The sequence below is a fragment of the Nerophis ophidion genome, linkage group LG22 (genome assembly GCF_033978795.1).
Source record: "Nerophis ophidion isolate RoL-2023_Sa linkage group LG22, RoL_Noph_v1.0, whole genome shotgun sequence".
Lineage (NCBI taxonomy): Eukaryota > Metazoa > Chordata > Actinopteri > Syngnathiformes > Syngnathidae > Nerophis > Nerophis ophidion.
Genome location: NC_084632.1, coordinates 24,637,538 through 24,655,998, shown reverse-complemented (window position 1 = coordinate 24,655,998; position 18,461 = coordinate 24,637,538). Strand labels below are relative to the sequence as shown.

At 42.5% G+C, this 18,461-nt stretch overlaps 1 protein-coding gene across 2 annotated transcripts in view; it reads right to left on the bottom strand.

Moving 5' to 3' along the window:
* The window catches only part of anos1b (anosmin 1b), a 120,912-nt gene that overhangs the window by 29,886 nt on the left and 72,565 nt on the right, over positions 1-18,461 (bottom strand). For both annotated transcript variants that reach the window (XM_061883578.1, XM_061883579.1), the window contains 2 exons: positions 2,536-2,629; positions 223-433 (listed from right to left, as the gene is read on the bottom strand). In XM_061883578.1, the coding sequence (XP_061739562.1) occupies positions 223-433; positions 2,536-2,629 (305 nt within the window). The remainder of the gene's footprint in view (positions 1-222; positions 434-2,535; positions 2,630-18,461) is intronic.

The window sequence follows — 18,461 nt, the reverse complement described above, 5'->3', positions numbered from 1 at the left end:
GGGATATTCCGGGAGGTGTAAAATTTTGAAAAAAACTTAGAAAAATAAAACAATTTTTATTGTTTTTAACCCTTTTGAAATTGTGATAATGTTCCCCTTTAATGATTTCTGCTGGTGGTGTGCCTCCGCATTTTTTCATCGCAAAAAATGTGCCTTGGTTCAAAAAAGGTTGAAAAACACTGATCTAATTAACATTGATAAAGGCAGGAAAGGCTTTCTTACCCCCTGAGTCACTTTGCTGTTGAGTCCCTTTTTACTCTGCCGCGGTGCACGTGGCTGTGTAAGCTTTGTGGGCAATGCATGTGTGCTTGTGGGTTTGGACGTCGTACGCCGAGACGCCCAGGTGACTCTGTAGTTGTGGACTGGAAGGTCTCCCTCACCAAGGGGGTCCCAGCGTATCAAGACGGCCACAGTGATCCCATTTCCCCCTGACCTACAGAGAAAAGGGCAAAATGTCAAACCCCATTATAGCGTGAAAGTCAACAAACTTGCAGGACTTGCACAAACAGGAGGGAGGGACGTCAAAGTGTGTGGGCAGCGTAGGAATAAGCAGGGAAGGGGAGGCAGGATGTCGTCTGTCCAGAAACTACTTTCCATGCTGGTCTTGACACGCCACCGACACAAAGCCAAGTTCTTAAAGAATAGGCTACTGTTGCCCCCATTGTTGGTTTAGAGGGGAAAAAAAGGTTTCACTTGCAGCATTCAATCAACATGTCATAAAAGGAAATGAATTTGATGCCCGGTTTTCAATGATTATCATAATTTAGTTCTTTTTCTTTTTCCTTAGGGTTATGTTTTGCGTCTTTGCTGCTTTTTTTTTTCCTGTTGTGGTTTTGAATAGTGTTCTTGTCTCTGCATTTTCATTCTATGGTGTTTGTCTTATGGTATGTTAGAGGTTTGGAATTTGGTGGCTGTGCGGTTACAGCCTGTTTTTGTTGATCAAAAATAAAGTTGGGCAAAAAAATGAAGTAATGTTGCAGTAAAGTCTTTCACTTGGTTTGTCGGCTGATTTTTGCAACCCTGTTTTGACCTCATATCACTGTAAATGGGTTATACTTGGATAGCGCTTTTTCGACCTTGAATGTACTCAAAGCGCTTTGACATTATTTCCACATTCTAAGGACAGTGGAGGCTCATTTATTTTGTCAGAATCTTCTGGAGCGTGGATGGTATACAAATATTTTTATAACTTACATTGGAATACAGGGTTGTATACCGATACTAATTAATCCTATTCGGTACTATACCCACAGTAATGATACCAAGTACAGTAGCGTATCTAGTTGATACTACTACAAATAGCATCACAACATCTTCTTTCTTTAACAAAAAAATGATATTATGTTTATAAACTCAGGAAATATGTCCCTGGGCACATGAGGACTTTGAAGATGATCAATGTATGATCCTGTAACGACTTGGTATCGGATTGATACTCAGATTTGTGGTATCATCCAAAACTTAGATATAGACTTCCTTTTTATTGTCATTCAAATTTAAACTTTACAGTACAGACAAGAACTAAATTTTGTTGCAATAGCTCATGGTAGTGCAGGATAAAAACTAATGTAAAGTATCAAACAACAGAAGAATAAGTGATTATAACATTTTAACAGAAGTATAGATATAACATACCGTATTTCCTTGAATTGCCGCCAGGGCGCTAATTAATTTAAAACCTATTCTCACTCCTGCGCTTACCAAAGGCATGCGGTAAAAGTAAGCATGCGCTAATTATTTTAAAACCTCTTCTCACTCTGGCACTTACCAAAGGTATGCAGTAAAAATTTGAGTGTGATGTAAGCTTGGACCTTAAATCCTACTTAATAGCTCCTAATCTTCTTCCCTTTATGCGATTTTAAATTACCGGTATTGAAATCAGCCTCCTCCATTTTGAAAATGATGACAGGGGAGGTGTCACTCGTGAAGTCACGAGTTTGACCAGGCCGTAATACTAAGCATGCACTAATTATTTTGGGAAGCGAGTTTGACCCGGCAGTAATTCAGGGCAGGCGCATACTATATGCCCTGCGGCAATTCAAGGAAATGCGGTATTTAAAGAGAAAGTAAGCAGATATTAACAGTAAATTAACAAGTAGATTAGTAATTCATTTTCTACCATTGTCCTTAATAATTTTGACAAAGTAATAGAATGACAAATGACACAATATGTTACTGCATATGTTAGCAGACTAATTAGGACTAATTTGGATGGATGGATGGATGGATGGATGTTTGCTTACTTACTCATAAAAGACAAGTTGTCTGGTATGTTCACTATTTTATTTAAGGACAAACTTGCAATAAGAAACATATGTTTAAAGCACCGTAAGATTTTTTGTTAAAATAAAGCCAGTAATGCAATTTTTTTGGTTCCTTTTATTTAGAAAAGTGCCGAAAAGTATCGAAATAATTTTAGTATCGGTACCAACATATTGGTATTGGGATAACACTATTGGAATACAATTGCTTATGCAAAGCAGAGAAAAAACATACAGCAAAATAAATAAAACATAGTTACTGTTTGCTCTATACCTTTCTGTGAGGCGGGAACCCGCTTGTGAAGCCGTCCAAACCAGGGTCTGGTTGCCCACTCGGATATTTACTGGCGGTTCTGGAGGTGACGGGTCTGCAGCGTGACGGAGCAAAAAAATAATTCAAATAAATCTTTACACTCATATAGTTTTATACACCACAAAACAGCCATACCCCAGTTTTCGTACGCCCCACTTTTTGTATGATTTGGTTTTCATGTGCACATATGATGTGCCCAGACAAAGCGTCCTGCACGTTGATGACTAATTGTTCTTTAAAGGCCTACTGAAATCCACTACTACCGACCACGCAGTCTGATAGTTTATATATCAATGATGAAATAGTAACATTGCAACACATGCCAATACGGCCTTTTTAGTTTACTTAATTGCAATTTTTAATTTCCCGGGACTTTTTTTCTTGAAAATGTCGCGTTATGATGACGTGTACGTCACAGGCTGTTATGAATATGAGCGCTGCACACACACACAGCTAAAAGTCGTCTTCTTTAACCGCATAATTACACAGTATTTTGGACATCTGTGTTGCTAAATCTTTTGCAATTTGTTCAATTAATATTGGAGAAGTCAAATTAGAAAGACAGAGTTGGGAAGCTTTAGCCTTTAGCCACACAAACACACGGTGATTCCTTGTTTAAAATTCACGGAGGTGAAACTTTCCTATGGATCAGAGCAGACATGGATCCCAACCGAATGTCAACCAGCAGGTTTCGGTGAGAAAATTGTGGTTAAAAAGTCGGCACTTACTAGATATCAGCTGAGCTTGTGCCTCCCGTACAGCTGCCGTCGACTTCCCGAAGACACTGCGCGTCAACACCCGGCCGTGGACGTACACTTCCGACTATCAGGTACTGTTAAACTCACTAAAACACTAGCAACACAATAGAAAGATAAGGGATTTCCCAGAATTATCCTAGTAAATGTCTCTAAAAACATATGAATCCGTCTCAATGCAACGCGATTGTAATCGCGTTTTTTTTTTTTTTCTAGTCTGTCGCTATCAATAGCCTGAAACACGAATCTTTCATCCTCGCTCAAATTAATGGGGAAATTGTCGTTTTCTCGGTCGGAATAGCTCTTTTTGTTGGAGGCTCCCATTAAAATCAATGTGAATATGTGAGGAGCCATCAAACATGTGACGTCATCGTCTGCGACTTCCGGTAGAGGAAGGGCTTTTCTCCAGTTGCGAACTTTATCGTGGATGTTCTCTACTAAATCCTTTCAGCAAAAATATGGCAATATCGCGAAATGATCAAGTATGACACATAGAATGGACCTGCTATCCCCGTTTGAATAAGAAAATCTAATTTCAGTAGGCCTTTAAGCGTTGAGACACTATACAGGTTTAGTCGTGACCATGAGCAGGATAACTGGTAGAAAATGACTGATTGAGTTCTTGACAGTTAACTTTTAGTCCTTATAAAAAGTAATTAGCAATTTATTAGGATTTATCCACTTCCATATTTTTAATCCAGCCATGACCCCTCAGGTAGGCGGTATAGAAAATGGAGCAACGTGAAGAAAGGAAATCTACAGGGGGGAAGAAAAGCTAATTTCCTCTTAGTCTCAATAGAGTCGACTCAGCCAATTAGGTTAATAGCATCAAAGGTGAGCGATACCGGAGAAGCATGACGATTCCTTTTCGGTAGCAACCACAACACGACAAAACGACCACTGCGAGTCACTGTTTGCTTCGGAGAAGAAATCCCGAGGTCACTACTCTTTCAGCTCAGACTCTGTGTCTCATTAGTACCTCGTTGCCTGATTCTGTATTTGATTACAACCACAAAAAAGTATCTGATTAGAAGTACATCCCCCATGGCGGGCCTTCCACCGGCCACAGAATGTTCTCAGCTGGCCTTGATGCACATATCAAAGTTCGATATTAGGATTGAAAGATTTGGTCTGTCTGTGTTTGCATGCATTTGTTTTGTTGTTTCCTTTGGGCTTTTATCTCTTTTTCTCCCTTAGTCATTCCATTATTTTACTATAACGCAGACAAACTATTTTCAGCGGCGCCATGATCACAGAGCTAAATAGCTTATACTGCTACACTACCAATTTGAGCTGGTGAGCTGCTGCATCGCCTCTGAGTTGTTAAAAGTTAATTCTAGATCATAAATCATGCCTTTCACCTGGATAGTAGAAGATTGTGACCATAAATTGAGAAGTTGGTCATATTAGACCAGGGGTAGGGAACCCATGGCTCTAGAGCCAGATTTGGATCTTTTGATGACTGCATCTGGCTCTCAGATAAATCTTAGCTGACATTGCTTAACACGATAAGTAATGAATAATTCCGCTGGTAATCATGATGTTAAAAATAACGTTCAAAATATAAGACATTCTCATGCATTTCAATCCATCCATCCGTTTTCTACCACACCTGTTCAAAAAATAACAATTTTATTCAAAAGAATTAGAGACTTATTACACTCTAAAAATGTTGGTCTTACTTAAAAAATGCACACATTTAGTTGAATTTAGTGTGAAAAAATATGATATGGCTCTCAAGGAAATACATTTTTAAATTTTTGGCTTTCATGGCTATCTCAGCAAAAAAGGTTCCCGACCCCTGTATTAGACATTGACTTTATACCCAGGGATGGCGAGAAAGACAAGAAAAGACGCTCATTTGCGGGACCTTTCTTTTTTTTTTTTAAACCTGAGTGAAAATTGTGACTAATTCTTCATCTAAACGAGGCGATATCATCATCATCATCATTTATTTTTATTCCTTTCATGAAAATGCATATATACAACCATGTACAGTTGACACGTTCATTGTTTTTTGGTTTCTTATGCATTTCCATAATCAAAAAGGAGCAGATGGAAGAACGCTATTCTTATATTTATCTGTCCCCTTTTACACAAATTATTTTGGATAACTTTATCACTGTTCCCTCCTCCAACATACTTTTTAATTTTTGTTTAAGCATTTTCACAAGAACACGTCCGATCAAAATCAAAAATCAGTTTGATATAATTCCAGTTGTCTCTTTTTGTAACTCTTTTTAAATTCAAATATATTATGTATACTTTTTAAGTCTTTCTTTAGAGAATTCCATGCTTTCACACCAACAACAGACAAGCACATTTGTTTCAAATGTTTTCGCACTCTTGAATGTTTAAAATCATACGGCCTTCTGTGATTCTCATCCTCAGATGTGAACACAAATAACCTTTGTAAGTCCTTCGGAACAACTTTATTTCTCGCTTTTAACATCATTAATAGATTATGCAATTCTACATGTCTTTAAGTTGTAATAATCCTGACCTAATGAAGTGTGGTCTCTACATCCTACCGTAAAAATGATACGAAATTACTCTTTTCTGTGAAAGAAATGAAGGCATTATGTTGCTCTGATATGTATTTCCCCATATTTCTACACAGTAATTGAAATAAGATAGAATAATTGAGCAGTATAACATTCTCATTGTGTTAGACGAGGAATTTGTTAAAAAAAAAATCTTTTAGATACCTTATTTTTAACATGCAATATATGAGGTTTCCATGTCAACTTTTCATCTAAGATGACCCCAAGAAATCTGATTTCAGACACCTTCTCAATTTTCACATTGTTTATAGATAACCTAACTTAGATCTTTCTTTTATTACTATATACCATGAATGTAGTCTTTTCCAAATTTAAAGATAATTCATATACATCAAACCAAAATTTTACTTTAACCAAGATTTTCAAGTCATCTCCTGAACAGTATAAATTTGTATTGTCTGCGATACAAATTTGATATGAACATGCCATCAGTCGGCAACCCAGTGAAAGCAGACATTGTACAGTAAGTGATTCTTTTATTAAGTTCCAAGTTTGTATTTCTTGTTAAGCACTTAGCAATACTGCTGCATGATGCTTAGTGTTTCATTAAAGCTGGATCTGTTTAGCACACAGTTTCTTAAAGGCCTACTGAAACCCACTACTACCGACCACGCAGTCTGATAGTTTATATATCAATGATGAAATATTAACATTGCAACACATGCCAATACAGACTTTTTAGTTTACTAAATTGTAATTTTAAATTCCCCGCGAGTTTCTTGTTGAAAACGTCGCGGAATGATGACGCGTACGCGTGACGTCACGGACTGTCAGGAAATATTAGCGCTGCACCACTCGCGGCTAAAAGTCGTCTGCTTTAACCGCATAATTACACAGTATTTTGGACATCCGTGTTACTGAATATTTTGCAATTTGTTCATTTAATAATGGAGATTATAAAGAACAATGCTGTTGGTGGAAAGCGGTGTATTGCAGCTGTCTTTAGCACCGAGAAACAGCCGGTGTTTCTTTGTTTGTTGTGAAGCAGAGCGGTCAAGCGAACTTGTTTTCTCTACGTCAACCAGCATGTTTTTGGATGGGGAAATTGTGATATATATCTTACCGGAGACATCAGTGGATTATTCGTCTTCCTGCAGTAGCTGTCAAAAAAGGCAGCTGTGAGCTTGGCTCCTCGGCTTCTCTCTGAGACACTGCGTGTTCACCGCAGCCATCCGACCTCGAGGTATGTCTTTACAATCTTTAAAATCTCACTAAAACATTATTAAAGCAATAAGCAGATAAGGGATCTTCCAGAATTATCCTAGTAAATGTGTCTAATTACATCTGAAACGCTCACACTGCCGCCTGGAGCCGTCGCTTTTTTTTTTTTTTTCTAGTCCTTCACTATCAATATCCTAATTCACAAATCTTTCATCCTCGCTCAAATTAATGGGGAAATTGTCGCTTTCTTGGTCCGAATTGATCTTAATGCTGGTGGCTCCCATTATAAACAATGTGAATATGTGTGGAGCCCTGCAACTTGTGATGTCACGCGCACACACTTATGGTACAGGCAGGGCTTTTTTATTAGCGACCAAAAGTTGCGAACTTTATCGTCGATGTTCTCTACTAAATCCTTCCAGCAAAAATATGGCAATATCGCGAAATGATCAAGTATGACACATAGAATGGACCTGCTATCCCCGTAGGCCTTTAAACTTGTTTCTCAAACTCCTTACATATAACAAAGAGTTGTTGTTGAAGAGAAATGCAAAATGTTGTGATTCGTTTGTGAAATTATCTTTCACCGTATGCAAAACCTGATCAAAATACGCAAATGTTACAAGTTATCATAGATGTGCCTGGTACTGCATTACATATATACTCACAGCATGTATATAAGATTGGATGTTTTTTAGAGTGCTTTACAGGCATATAAGGCGACTCCAATTGGCTACATTGTTAGCTGACATTTGCTAGTGTTTATTTAAAGGCCTACTGAAATTAGATGTTCTTATTTAAACGGGGATAGCAGGTCCATTCTATGTGTCATACTTGATCATTTCGCGATATTGCCATATTTTTGCTGAAAGGATTTAGTAGAGAACATTGACGATAAAGTTTGCAACTTTTGGTCGCTAATAAAAAAGCCTTGCCTGTACCGGAAGTAGCAGACGATGTGCGCGTGACGTCACGGGTTGTGGAGCTCCTCACATCCTCACATTGTTAACAATCATAGCCACCAGCAGCAAGAGCGATTCGGACCGAGAAAGCGACGATTTCCCCATTAATTTGAGCGAGGATGAAAGATTCGTGAATGAGGATAGTGAGAGTGAAGGACTAGAAAAAAAAATGGAAAAAAAAGACGAGGGCAGTTTGGAGCGATTCAGATGTTATTAGACACATTTACTAGGATAATTCTGGAAAATACCTTATCTGCTTAATGTGTTAATAGTGGTTTAGTGAGATTATATGGTACCTGAAAGTCGGAGGGGTGTGGCCACGGGTGTGGTGACCGCCAGTGTCTCCGGTGGGAGGAGGTAAGAGAGGCAAGCTCCGCTCATGTCTACGGTAAGAGCCGACTTATTACCACAATTTTCTCCCGGTTGACATCTGGTCGGGAACCATGTTCGCTTGACCGCTCTGTTCCCTAATAAAGCTTCACCTTCGGGAATGTAAACAAAGAAACACTGGCTGTGTTTGTGTTGCTAAAGGCAGCTGCAATACACCACTTCCTACATCTTTCTTCTTTGACTTCTCCATTATTAATTGAACAAATTGCAAAAGATTCAGCAGCACAGATGTCCAGGATACTGTGTAATTACGCGATTAAAGCAGACTACTTATAGCTTGGATCGGGCTGAAAAAAAATGTCCGCTACAATCCGAGACGTCACGCGCACGCGTCATCATACCGACGTTTTCAACAGGATACTTCGCACGAAATTTAAAATTGCAATCTAGTAAACTACAAAGGCCGTATTGGCATGTGTTGCAATGTTAAGATTTCCTCATTGATATATAAACTATCAGACTGCATGGTCGGTAGTAGTGGGTTTCAGTAGGCTTTTGAGATTTAGAATACATAAAAAAAGAAAAACAAATGTGTGCTTGCCTCACATAAGGATTGTGAATGATAGGCCTTTATTTTTAAGTGCAGTGCACATTTAAAGAGGTTTAGATGAACCACATTACAGGAGAAAGTAGACCAGCTATTAACAGAAAGGAAAATGTAAATTAATAAGAGTCTACATCAGTGGTCCCCAAACTATGGCCCCTGAGTCAAATGGGCTCCGACAATGTCCACGATCTGGCCAACAGGTCGAAAATAAACTTCATGAATATTACGTTTGTATATTCAGTAGATTCACCCGGTCACAACGTGAGGTAGACCTGCACACTCTCCGATCCATTCAGACTTCCATGTCATCTTTTTATCTCATCCAATTGATAATTCTGTAAAGTCAAAGGGTTTTATTTTATGTTAGTCTAAGATCCTTTACGTGACAGGAAGACTATCTTTTTTTAAGAAACGACTTAAAAAAAAAACATTGGTCATAGATCTTCCGTATGACATATGTGTTCTGTTGCCTATCATTCACAATCCTTTTGTGAGACAAGCACACATGTTTTTTTCATGCAGTGTGACTTATAAATAAATGCGATCAAACTATATGTAATGTTGCAACGTGCACATTTAACATGTAATATTTATGTATTTTGCTCATTTTATGCATACTGTGGCGTATTCATTTCAAAAAGGCATCACAATGTTCGCTTTTCCCCTCAACAACGGCACTGACAATAACTGACGACAGACTTCGTGGGAGACAACAAACATAATATAATGTCTGCTGTCATTAAAATACCGAGTGATAGGATGTTACTATATTCCAGTTTAGATGAAGAATTACTCATAATCCTCACAAAGAAAAATGGGGCGGTGGAACCAGGTGCAGACCAAGCGACTTTTGTTTCTTCTGGACAATTCTGGGTCTAACTTGGATGCCAAAATTAACCAACTTCTCGGAATATGTTCTCATCCTTGTACTATCCAGGTGAGAGGCATTATTTCCAATCTAGAATGAACTTTCACGCGCTTCGAGGCTAGAAAGCAGCTCACCACCCAATGATGTCAATATAACCACAGAAGCTATTTAGCTCCTTCTGATCACAAAGCCACAAATTAATAGTTTATCGGTGTTAGCGCTTATAATAACAATATCAATAATACTTTATTAATATTTAAGTCACAAAACATAAATGGAGTTTTGCTGATGCTTTTTTGATGGTTATTTAGAGGGCTTTATGGGTGGAATAGACATCCCATTGGCTCCATCGTACACAGACTTGTATTCACGAGTTACAGTGGAAAAACTCACAATCTCACCAAGTATAAATTTTAAATGTATTTGTCAAAATATTTACACAAACTAAAGACAAGTCACAATTCCTTGAATTGTAGTTTTTCAGTGAGACATGAGAACTTGTTTTCAGGCAATAGATCTTCTGAAAAAAATACTGCTTTTGAGCATTAGAAGTTTGTTATAAAACACAAAACTTCACAATACTAGTAAGTATAATCGGTTTTAATTGCTAATTTTAAGATCACAAAATATACTTCACACCATACACACGGATTGTAAATGAGACTAATATTTGTAGCAGGAAATCAACTGCAAACAAACTTATCCTGTAACACTTTAGTATGGGGAACATATTCTGAGTAACAAATACTTAATTTAGAGTTATTTGGACACTAGGGGAACATATTCCAAGTACCCTAACCCTAACCTTAATGAGGGAAGACTCTTACTGGTTGGATAATAAGGCCATGCAGAATTAGTAACATATTGGCTCGTTAAGAGCCAATATGTTACTAATTTGCATGTTTAAAACACCTAATTAATGGTGATTATGTTCCCCATACTAATTTGTTACCACTTATCCTTTTCATAATTAGCGTCACGATCATAGCACTCGTTATTGTCACGCCCATGAGATCAGGTTTGGTTTTTGTTATGTTTGGTTTTATTTTTTGGACGTTCAGTTCTTGCTTTTGCACTTTCTTGTTTTCTTTGTTTCCATAGCAACTCATTGATTTTCACCTTGCCCCCATGTCACGCCCCTGTCCTCAGTTCTCACACCTGCTGGTAATTACCACTGCTAATATTTAAGCCACAGTTGCCAAGTGTTCAGCCTGGCAACTTCACATCCCTCAAACTGCCTTCATGCCATGCCATTGCTGTTTGATCATTCTGTCCATGCCACAGTAAGTTTTTTGTTATTCATGCAAGTGTTTTTGTTTCATGTTTATAGTTTGTAGCCTTTATGCTAGTCTTTTGTTTTTCATTGTTCAAGTTTGTTCTCTGCCATTGTGCGCGCCATTTGTTTGCCATTTTTTAGTTCCATCCATCAATCCATCCATCATCTTCCGCTTATCCGAGATCGGGTCGCGGGGGCAGCAGCCTAAGCAGGGAAGCCCAGACTTCCCTCTCTCCAGCCACTTCGTCTAGCTCTTCCCGGGGGATCCCGAGGCGTTCCCAGGCCAGCCGGGAGACATAGTCTTCCCAACGTGTCCTGGATCTTCCCCGTGGCCTCCTACCGGTCGAACGTGCCCTAAACACCTCCCTAGGGAGGCGTTCGGGTGGCATCCTGACCAAATGCCCGCACCACCTCATCTGGCTCCTCTCGATGTGGAGGAGCAGCGGCTTTACGTTGAGCTCCTCCCGGATGGCAGAGCTTCTCACCCTATCTCTAAGGGAGAGCCCCGCCACCCGGCGGAGGAAACTCATTTTGGCTGCTTGTACCCGTGATCTTATCCTTTCGGTCACGGCCCAAAGCTCATGACCATAGGTGAGGATGGGAACGTAGATCGACCGGTACATTGAGAGCTTTGCCTTCCGGCTCAGCTCCTTCTTCACCACAACGGATCGATACAACGTCCGCATTACTGAAGACGCCGCACCGATCCGCCTGTCGATCTCACGATCCACTCTTCGCCCACTCGTGAACAAGACTCCTAGGTACTTGAACTCCTCCACTTGGGGCAGGGTCTCCTCCCCAACCCGCAGATGGCACTCCACCCTTTTCCGGGCGAGAACCATGAACTCGGACTTGGAGGTGCTGATTCTCATTCCGGTCGCTTCACACTCGGCTGCGAACCGATCCAGTGAGAGCTGAAGATCCCGGCCAGATGAAGCCATCAGGACCACATCATCTGCAGAAAGCAGAGACCTAATCCCGTGTCCACCAAACCGGATCCCCTCAACGCCTTGACTGCGCCTAGAAATTCTGTCCATAAAAGTTATGAACAGAATCGGTGACAAAGGACAGCCTTGGCGGAGTCCAACCTTCACTGGAAACGTGTCCGACATACTGCCAGCAATGCGGAACAAGCTCTGACACTGATCATACAGGGAGCGGACTGCCACAATAAGACAGTCCGGTACCCCATACTCTCTGAGCACTCCCCACAGGACTTCCCGAGGGACACGGTCGAATGCCTTCTCCAAGTCCACAAAGCACATGTAGACTGGTTGGGCAAATTCCCATGCACCCTCAAGAACCCTGCCGAGAGTATAGAGCTGGTCCACAGTTCCACGACCAGGACGAAAACCACACTGTTCCTCTTGAATCCGAGGTTCGACTATCCGGCGTAGCCTCCTCTCCAGTACACCTGAAAAAACCTTACCGGGAAGGCTGAGGCGTATGATCCCACGATTGTTGGAACACACCCTCCGGTCTTCTTAAAGAGAGGGACCACCACCCCGGTCTGCCAATCCAGAGGTACCGCCCCCGATGTCCACGCGATGCTGCAGAGTCTTGTCAACCAAGACAGCCCCACAGCATCCAGAGCCTTAAGGAACTCCGGGCGGATCGCATCCACCCCCGGGGCCTTGCCGCCGAGGAGCTTTTTAACTACCTCAGCATCCTCAGCCTCAGAAATAGGAGAGCCCACCACAGATTCCCCAGGCACCGCTTCCTCAAAGGAAGACGTGTTGGTGGGATTTAGGAGGTCTTCGAAGTATTCCCTCTACCGATCCACAGCATCCGCAGTCGAAGTCAGCAGAACACCATCCGCACCATACACGGTGTTTATAGTGCACTGCTTCCCCTTCCTGAGGCAGCGTATGGTGGTCCAGAATCGCTTCGAAGCCGTCCGGAAGTCGTTTTCCATGGCTTCCCCGAACTCTTCCCATGTCCAAGTTTTTGCCTCCGCGACCGCTAAAGCTGCACACCGCTTGGCCCGTCGGTACCCGTCCACTGCCTCCGGAGTCCTATGAGCCAACAGAACCCGATAGGACTCCTTCTTCAGCTTGACGGCATCCCTCACTGCTGATGTCCACCAACGGGTTCTGGGATTACCGACACGACAGGCCCCAACAACCTTGCGGCCACAGCTCCAATCAGCCGCCTCGACAATTGAGGTTCGGAACACGGTCCACTCGGACTCAATGTCCCGCACCTCCCTCGTAACATGTTCAAAGTTCTCCCGGAGGTGTGAATTGAAACTCTCTCTGACAGGAGACTCTGCCAGACGTTCCCAGCTGACCCTCACAATGCGTTTGGGCCTCCCAGGTCTGTCCGGCATCCTCCCCCACCATCGCAGCCAACTCACCACCAGGTGGTGATCGGTAGAAAGCTCCGCCCCTCTCTTCACCCGAGTGTCCAGAACATGAGGCCGCAAATCCGATGACACAACTACAAAGTCGATCATGGAACTGCGGCCTAGGGTGTCCTGGTGCCAAGTGCACATATGGACACCCTTATGTTTGAACATGGTGTTTGTTATGGACAATCCGTGACGAGCACAAAAGTCCAATAACAAGACACCACTCGGGTTTAGATCCGGGCGACCATTCTTCCCAATCACGCCTCTCCAGGTTTCACTGTCGTTACCAACATGAGCGTTGAAGTCCCCCAGTAGGACAAGGGAATCGCCCGGGGGAGCACTTTCCAGTACTCCCTCGAGTGTACCCAAAAAGGGTGGGTATTCTGAACTGCTGTTTGGTGTGTAAGCACAAACAACAGTCAGGACCCGTCCCCCCACCCGAAGGCGAAGGGAAGCTACCCTCTCGTCCACTGGGTTGAACTCCAACGTGTAGGCTTTGAGCCGGGGGGCAACGAGAATTTCCACCCCAGCCCATCGCCTCTCACTGCCGGCAACGCCAGAGTGGAAGAGGGTCCAGTCCCTCTCGAGAGAAGTGGTTCCAGAGCCCTTGCTGTGCGTCGAGGTGAGTCCGACTATATCCAGCCGGAACTTCTATACCTCGCGGACTAGCTCAGGCTCCTTCCCCCCCAGTGAGGTGACGTTCCACGTCCCAAGAGCTAGCTTCTGTAGCCGAGGATCGGACCGCCAAGTGCCCTGCCTTCGGCTGCCGCCCAGCTCACAATGCACCCGACCTCTATGGCCCCTCCTATGAGTGGTGAGCCCATTGGAGGGATGACCCATGTTGCCTCTTCGGGCTGTGCCCGGCCGGGCCCCATGGGGACAGGCCCGGCCACCAGGCGCTCGCCATCGTGCCCGAACTCCGGACCTGGCTCCAGAGCGGGGCCCCGGTGACCCGTGTCCGGGCAAAGGAAATCTGAGTTCATTTTGTTGTAATTCCATAGAAGTCTTTGAGCTGCTCTTCGTCTGATCACTCACCTAGGACCTGTTTGTCTTGGGAGACCCTACCAGGGGGTATGAAAGCCCCCAGACAACATAGCTCCTAGGATCATTGGGACACGCAAACTCCTCTACCACGGTTAGGTAGCAGCTCAGAGAGGAGCCTTTTTTTTAGTTATAGTGTTTAATAAATAATATTGTGGAGAGATGGAGCCGATGAGCCGACAGCGGGCTGGGAGAGATGGTTGTCCTGACCAAGATGGCGGCCAGGAGGTGGGGCATGCAGCAGAGCGGAGAGGCGGGGCACGCCTGTAACGACACTGCAGCCATCAGCGTCAGGTGCGTACACCACACACCTGCGCTCAATCATTACACCTTCTGCTGCAGCATAAAAAGGGCGAGAGAGGAGCAATCGTGGCAGAAGTAGGCGAGGAAACCACGGCAACGAAAAACCAAGAGCAAGACGAGCCAGATCCAGACAAAGATGAGCCCCCGCAGCGGACGCAGACACCGGACACCGAAAGGTGTGCCGGGACCAGCAGGAAGAGCCCGCACGCTGGAAAGTGCCGCGACCAAATGGCCAGAGGACAAAAGGTTTATTGAAATATTAAACACAAGTCAAATCTGCTATGATGCGTCATGTATCGAGTGTCCCTGCAACCCACACCAGGACGGCCAGAGTTCCGTCACAAATATGTCCTCACATTCACGTCTCGCTCGTGCCAACTATCCTTTGCGTCGGAGAAACAATCCAGGTCCAAGTCCATTTTTGACAGTTATGTCAGTCAAATAGGTTACTTACCGATACACAAATAAGTCCAACTCTGATTTTCACGGATTAATGCATAATTTTTGGACCCCTCCGAATGTAAAAACATGATGTGCCCCCAATCTTTCCTTCTCTAAGTACCGCAAGTGCCAAGTGATGTGAGGTAGCAGTAACCTCTTGCTGAGGATACATGGTTTAAATTATATTTCTTAAAAGTTGTAAAAATCCACTTTCCATCCATCCACCCATTTTCTACCGCTTGTCCCGTTCGGGGTCGCGGGATTGCTGGAGCCTATCTGAGCTGCATTTGGACGGAAGGCGGGGTACAACCTGGACAAGTCGTCACCTTATCACAGGGCCAACACAGATAGACATACAACACTCACACTCATTATCCCATTTAAAACATTTTTTCATGATCACTTTTATCTTTGCCTTTAAACCTTCCAAAATAAGCCTAAATCTGATTCAGGTAAATAAAACAGTAGTCTAATGGGGCTTAGACCATCGCCTGAAATCCGAAAGTATCCAGATTTGCCTCTTGGTCCCGTGATTGCAACCCACCTCGGAGCAAGAAAGACATATTTTGTATTATTTATTTGGTAAAGTCAAAGAAGACCCTAACAGAGGGGAAACTTGTTGGACATCTGCTAACTTCCTGATTTGTGACCCCTGAGCCCCATCCCCTGACTAATCTGACTAATGAACTAGAAACAAAAAACTGACTGCTATCAGATGGGATTTGGAATGTCTGTGCGCGTTTTTAACCTTTAACCCAAAACCCACATTAAATACACACACGCACTCACACAAACACACACACACACACACAAATTAGTATGAAACCGACAGAATGACAGTCAAGAGATATTATCAGCAACAGGGGAAACAGCTGAACAGCAATCCCCGGTCTGTGTGTATTTAAAACAAATTTGAGGTTATGTAATGCAGTTTGCCTTGCACAAATACACACTAAATTATTCTATTTTCCCAATAGACATTAAATCAGATGAGTCACATTGTATTCTCTCGTTTACAAACAGCTCGCTCCTTACCACTGTCTCCAATTGTTACGCTAAGGACCGCTCAAGTATGAAGGACAGATGTGAGAATGGTATTAATATTCTCATTTTTGTCTCCACGAAGAGCCAACATGGTCTGCAAGGAAAAGTTCCTGCAGGGATTCCAGAATTGTATGATAATGCTCAGACAAAAAGTGTTGACAAATAACATTTTTTTGGTCAAACCAGTCTGGAATTGCATGTACACCAGGGATCGGAGGGCCGGACATCTCCCTTCACTTTTAATCTTATTTTTCCTCTACAGCAAACCTTTGATTTTAGTCTATTTATTTTGTCAAATTTACAAGAGCGCTCTGCTTTTTTTAAGGACTTTCTGCAAAAAAAAGCCAGTTAAAGATCATCTCTATGACCGCGCTCTAGTGTTTCAAGAATCTGCTGCAAAGATGTGAGTCTCTTACAAGTTTTTTTTAACTTAACTCTCGAGCCACCAGTTGAAGGCCGAATAATGACAAACAGACGACCTAAAATGGATCCTTGAGGAAGACCACTAGTGTAACTAAAGGAGTTGAACAAATGACTAATGACTTCATCTGCAGTAAATGCGCTACAACACCTTAGTTTCATAAATCACTTTATGGAAAATAGTTGCAAGTGCCAAAAAGGAGAGGACTTAAAGGGGTGCCTTGAGGAACACCTCAGTTATGTAAATCAGTGTTTTTCAACCTTTTCGGAGCCAAGGCACATATTTTTCATTGAAAAAATCCCGAGGTACACCACCAGCAAAAAACATAAATATATATATAATGTTATTTATTGACAATAAAAAGTCAATTTGTCCTACTTGAACATTTTTGGATATGAATTGAAACCATAACCAACCATGCATCACTATAGCTCTTGTCTCCAAGTTGGTGTACTGTCACCACCTGTCACATCACGCCGTAACTTGTTTTGTTTTCGTAGTGTTTTAGTTCTTGTCTTGCACTCCTATTTTTTTGGTGGCTTTTCCCGTTTTGTTGGTATTTTCCTGCAGCAGTTTCATGTCTTCCTTGAACGCTATTCCCCACACCTGCTTTGTTTTTCGCAATCAAGACTATTTAAGTTGTGCGGACACTATCCTTCTTTGTGGGGACATTGTTGATTGTCATGTCATGTACGGATGTACTTTTTGGACGCCGTCTGCTCCACACGCTGTAAGTCTTTGCTGTCGTCCAGCGTTCTGTTGTCGTTTACTTTGCAGCCAGTTCCGTTTTAGTTTCATTTTGCATAACCATCCCTAAGCTTCAATGGCTTTTCTTAGCGGCACTCGCCTTTTGTTTATTTTTGGTTTCAGCTTAAAATACTTTTTTACCTGCACACTGCCTCCCGCTATCGCCGGCTTATTTTGATCACGAAAAACATCGACAAAGCAATTAGCTACCTGCTGCCACCTACTGATATGGAAGAGTATTACTTGGTTACTCTGCCGAGCTCTAGACAGCACAGACACTCAACAACGACACATTTGTGGATTATAATTACTGGTTTGCAAAAAAATATTTTTAACCCAATTAGGTGAAATTACATAATCTCCCACGGCACACCAGACTGTATCTCACGGCACACTAGTGTGCCGCAGCACAGTGGTTGAAAAACACTGATGTAAATAACAAGTTTAGACCCCAGTGTTCTATGTTTGCTAACAAGGTGAAAATGTCAATGCAAGGATCTGCCAATGTGTTTACAGTGGTCAAATTTCCTCTATGCGACAGGAGCACGCTAGTGTTTTTAGGAATTTGATGCAAAAATGTCTCTCTCCAAAATTTTTAAATTACCTTGGGTGCTGGTATGGTGTCATTACCGGACCCAATTTGGCCCCGCTAGTTGAATAGTGCTGATGTAGACACACATGTGAGTCTGGAACAACAGCAGGGCTTCTTATCTGCATATCCTGAGAACCAAACTGCAGTCTGCAGTGGACCTTTTTGTTTCTTTTGAAAAAGTTCTAAATATCGTGGGGCGAAAAATAACTTCACAAATGTCCACTGCAGAGGATGCTGGTTCTCAGGAAGATATTATGCATATTTTGCTGAGACTACCAGATTTGTTATAGCTAGAGATGTCCGATAATGGGATTTTTGCCAATATCCGATATTCCGCTATTGTCCAACTCTTAATTATCCATCCATCCATCCATCCATTTTCTACCGCCTATTCCCTTTCGGGGTCGCGGGGGGCGCTGGCGCCT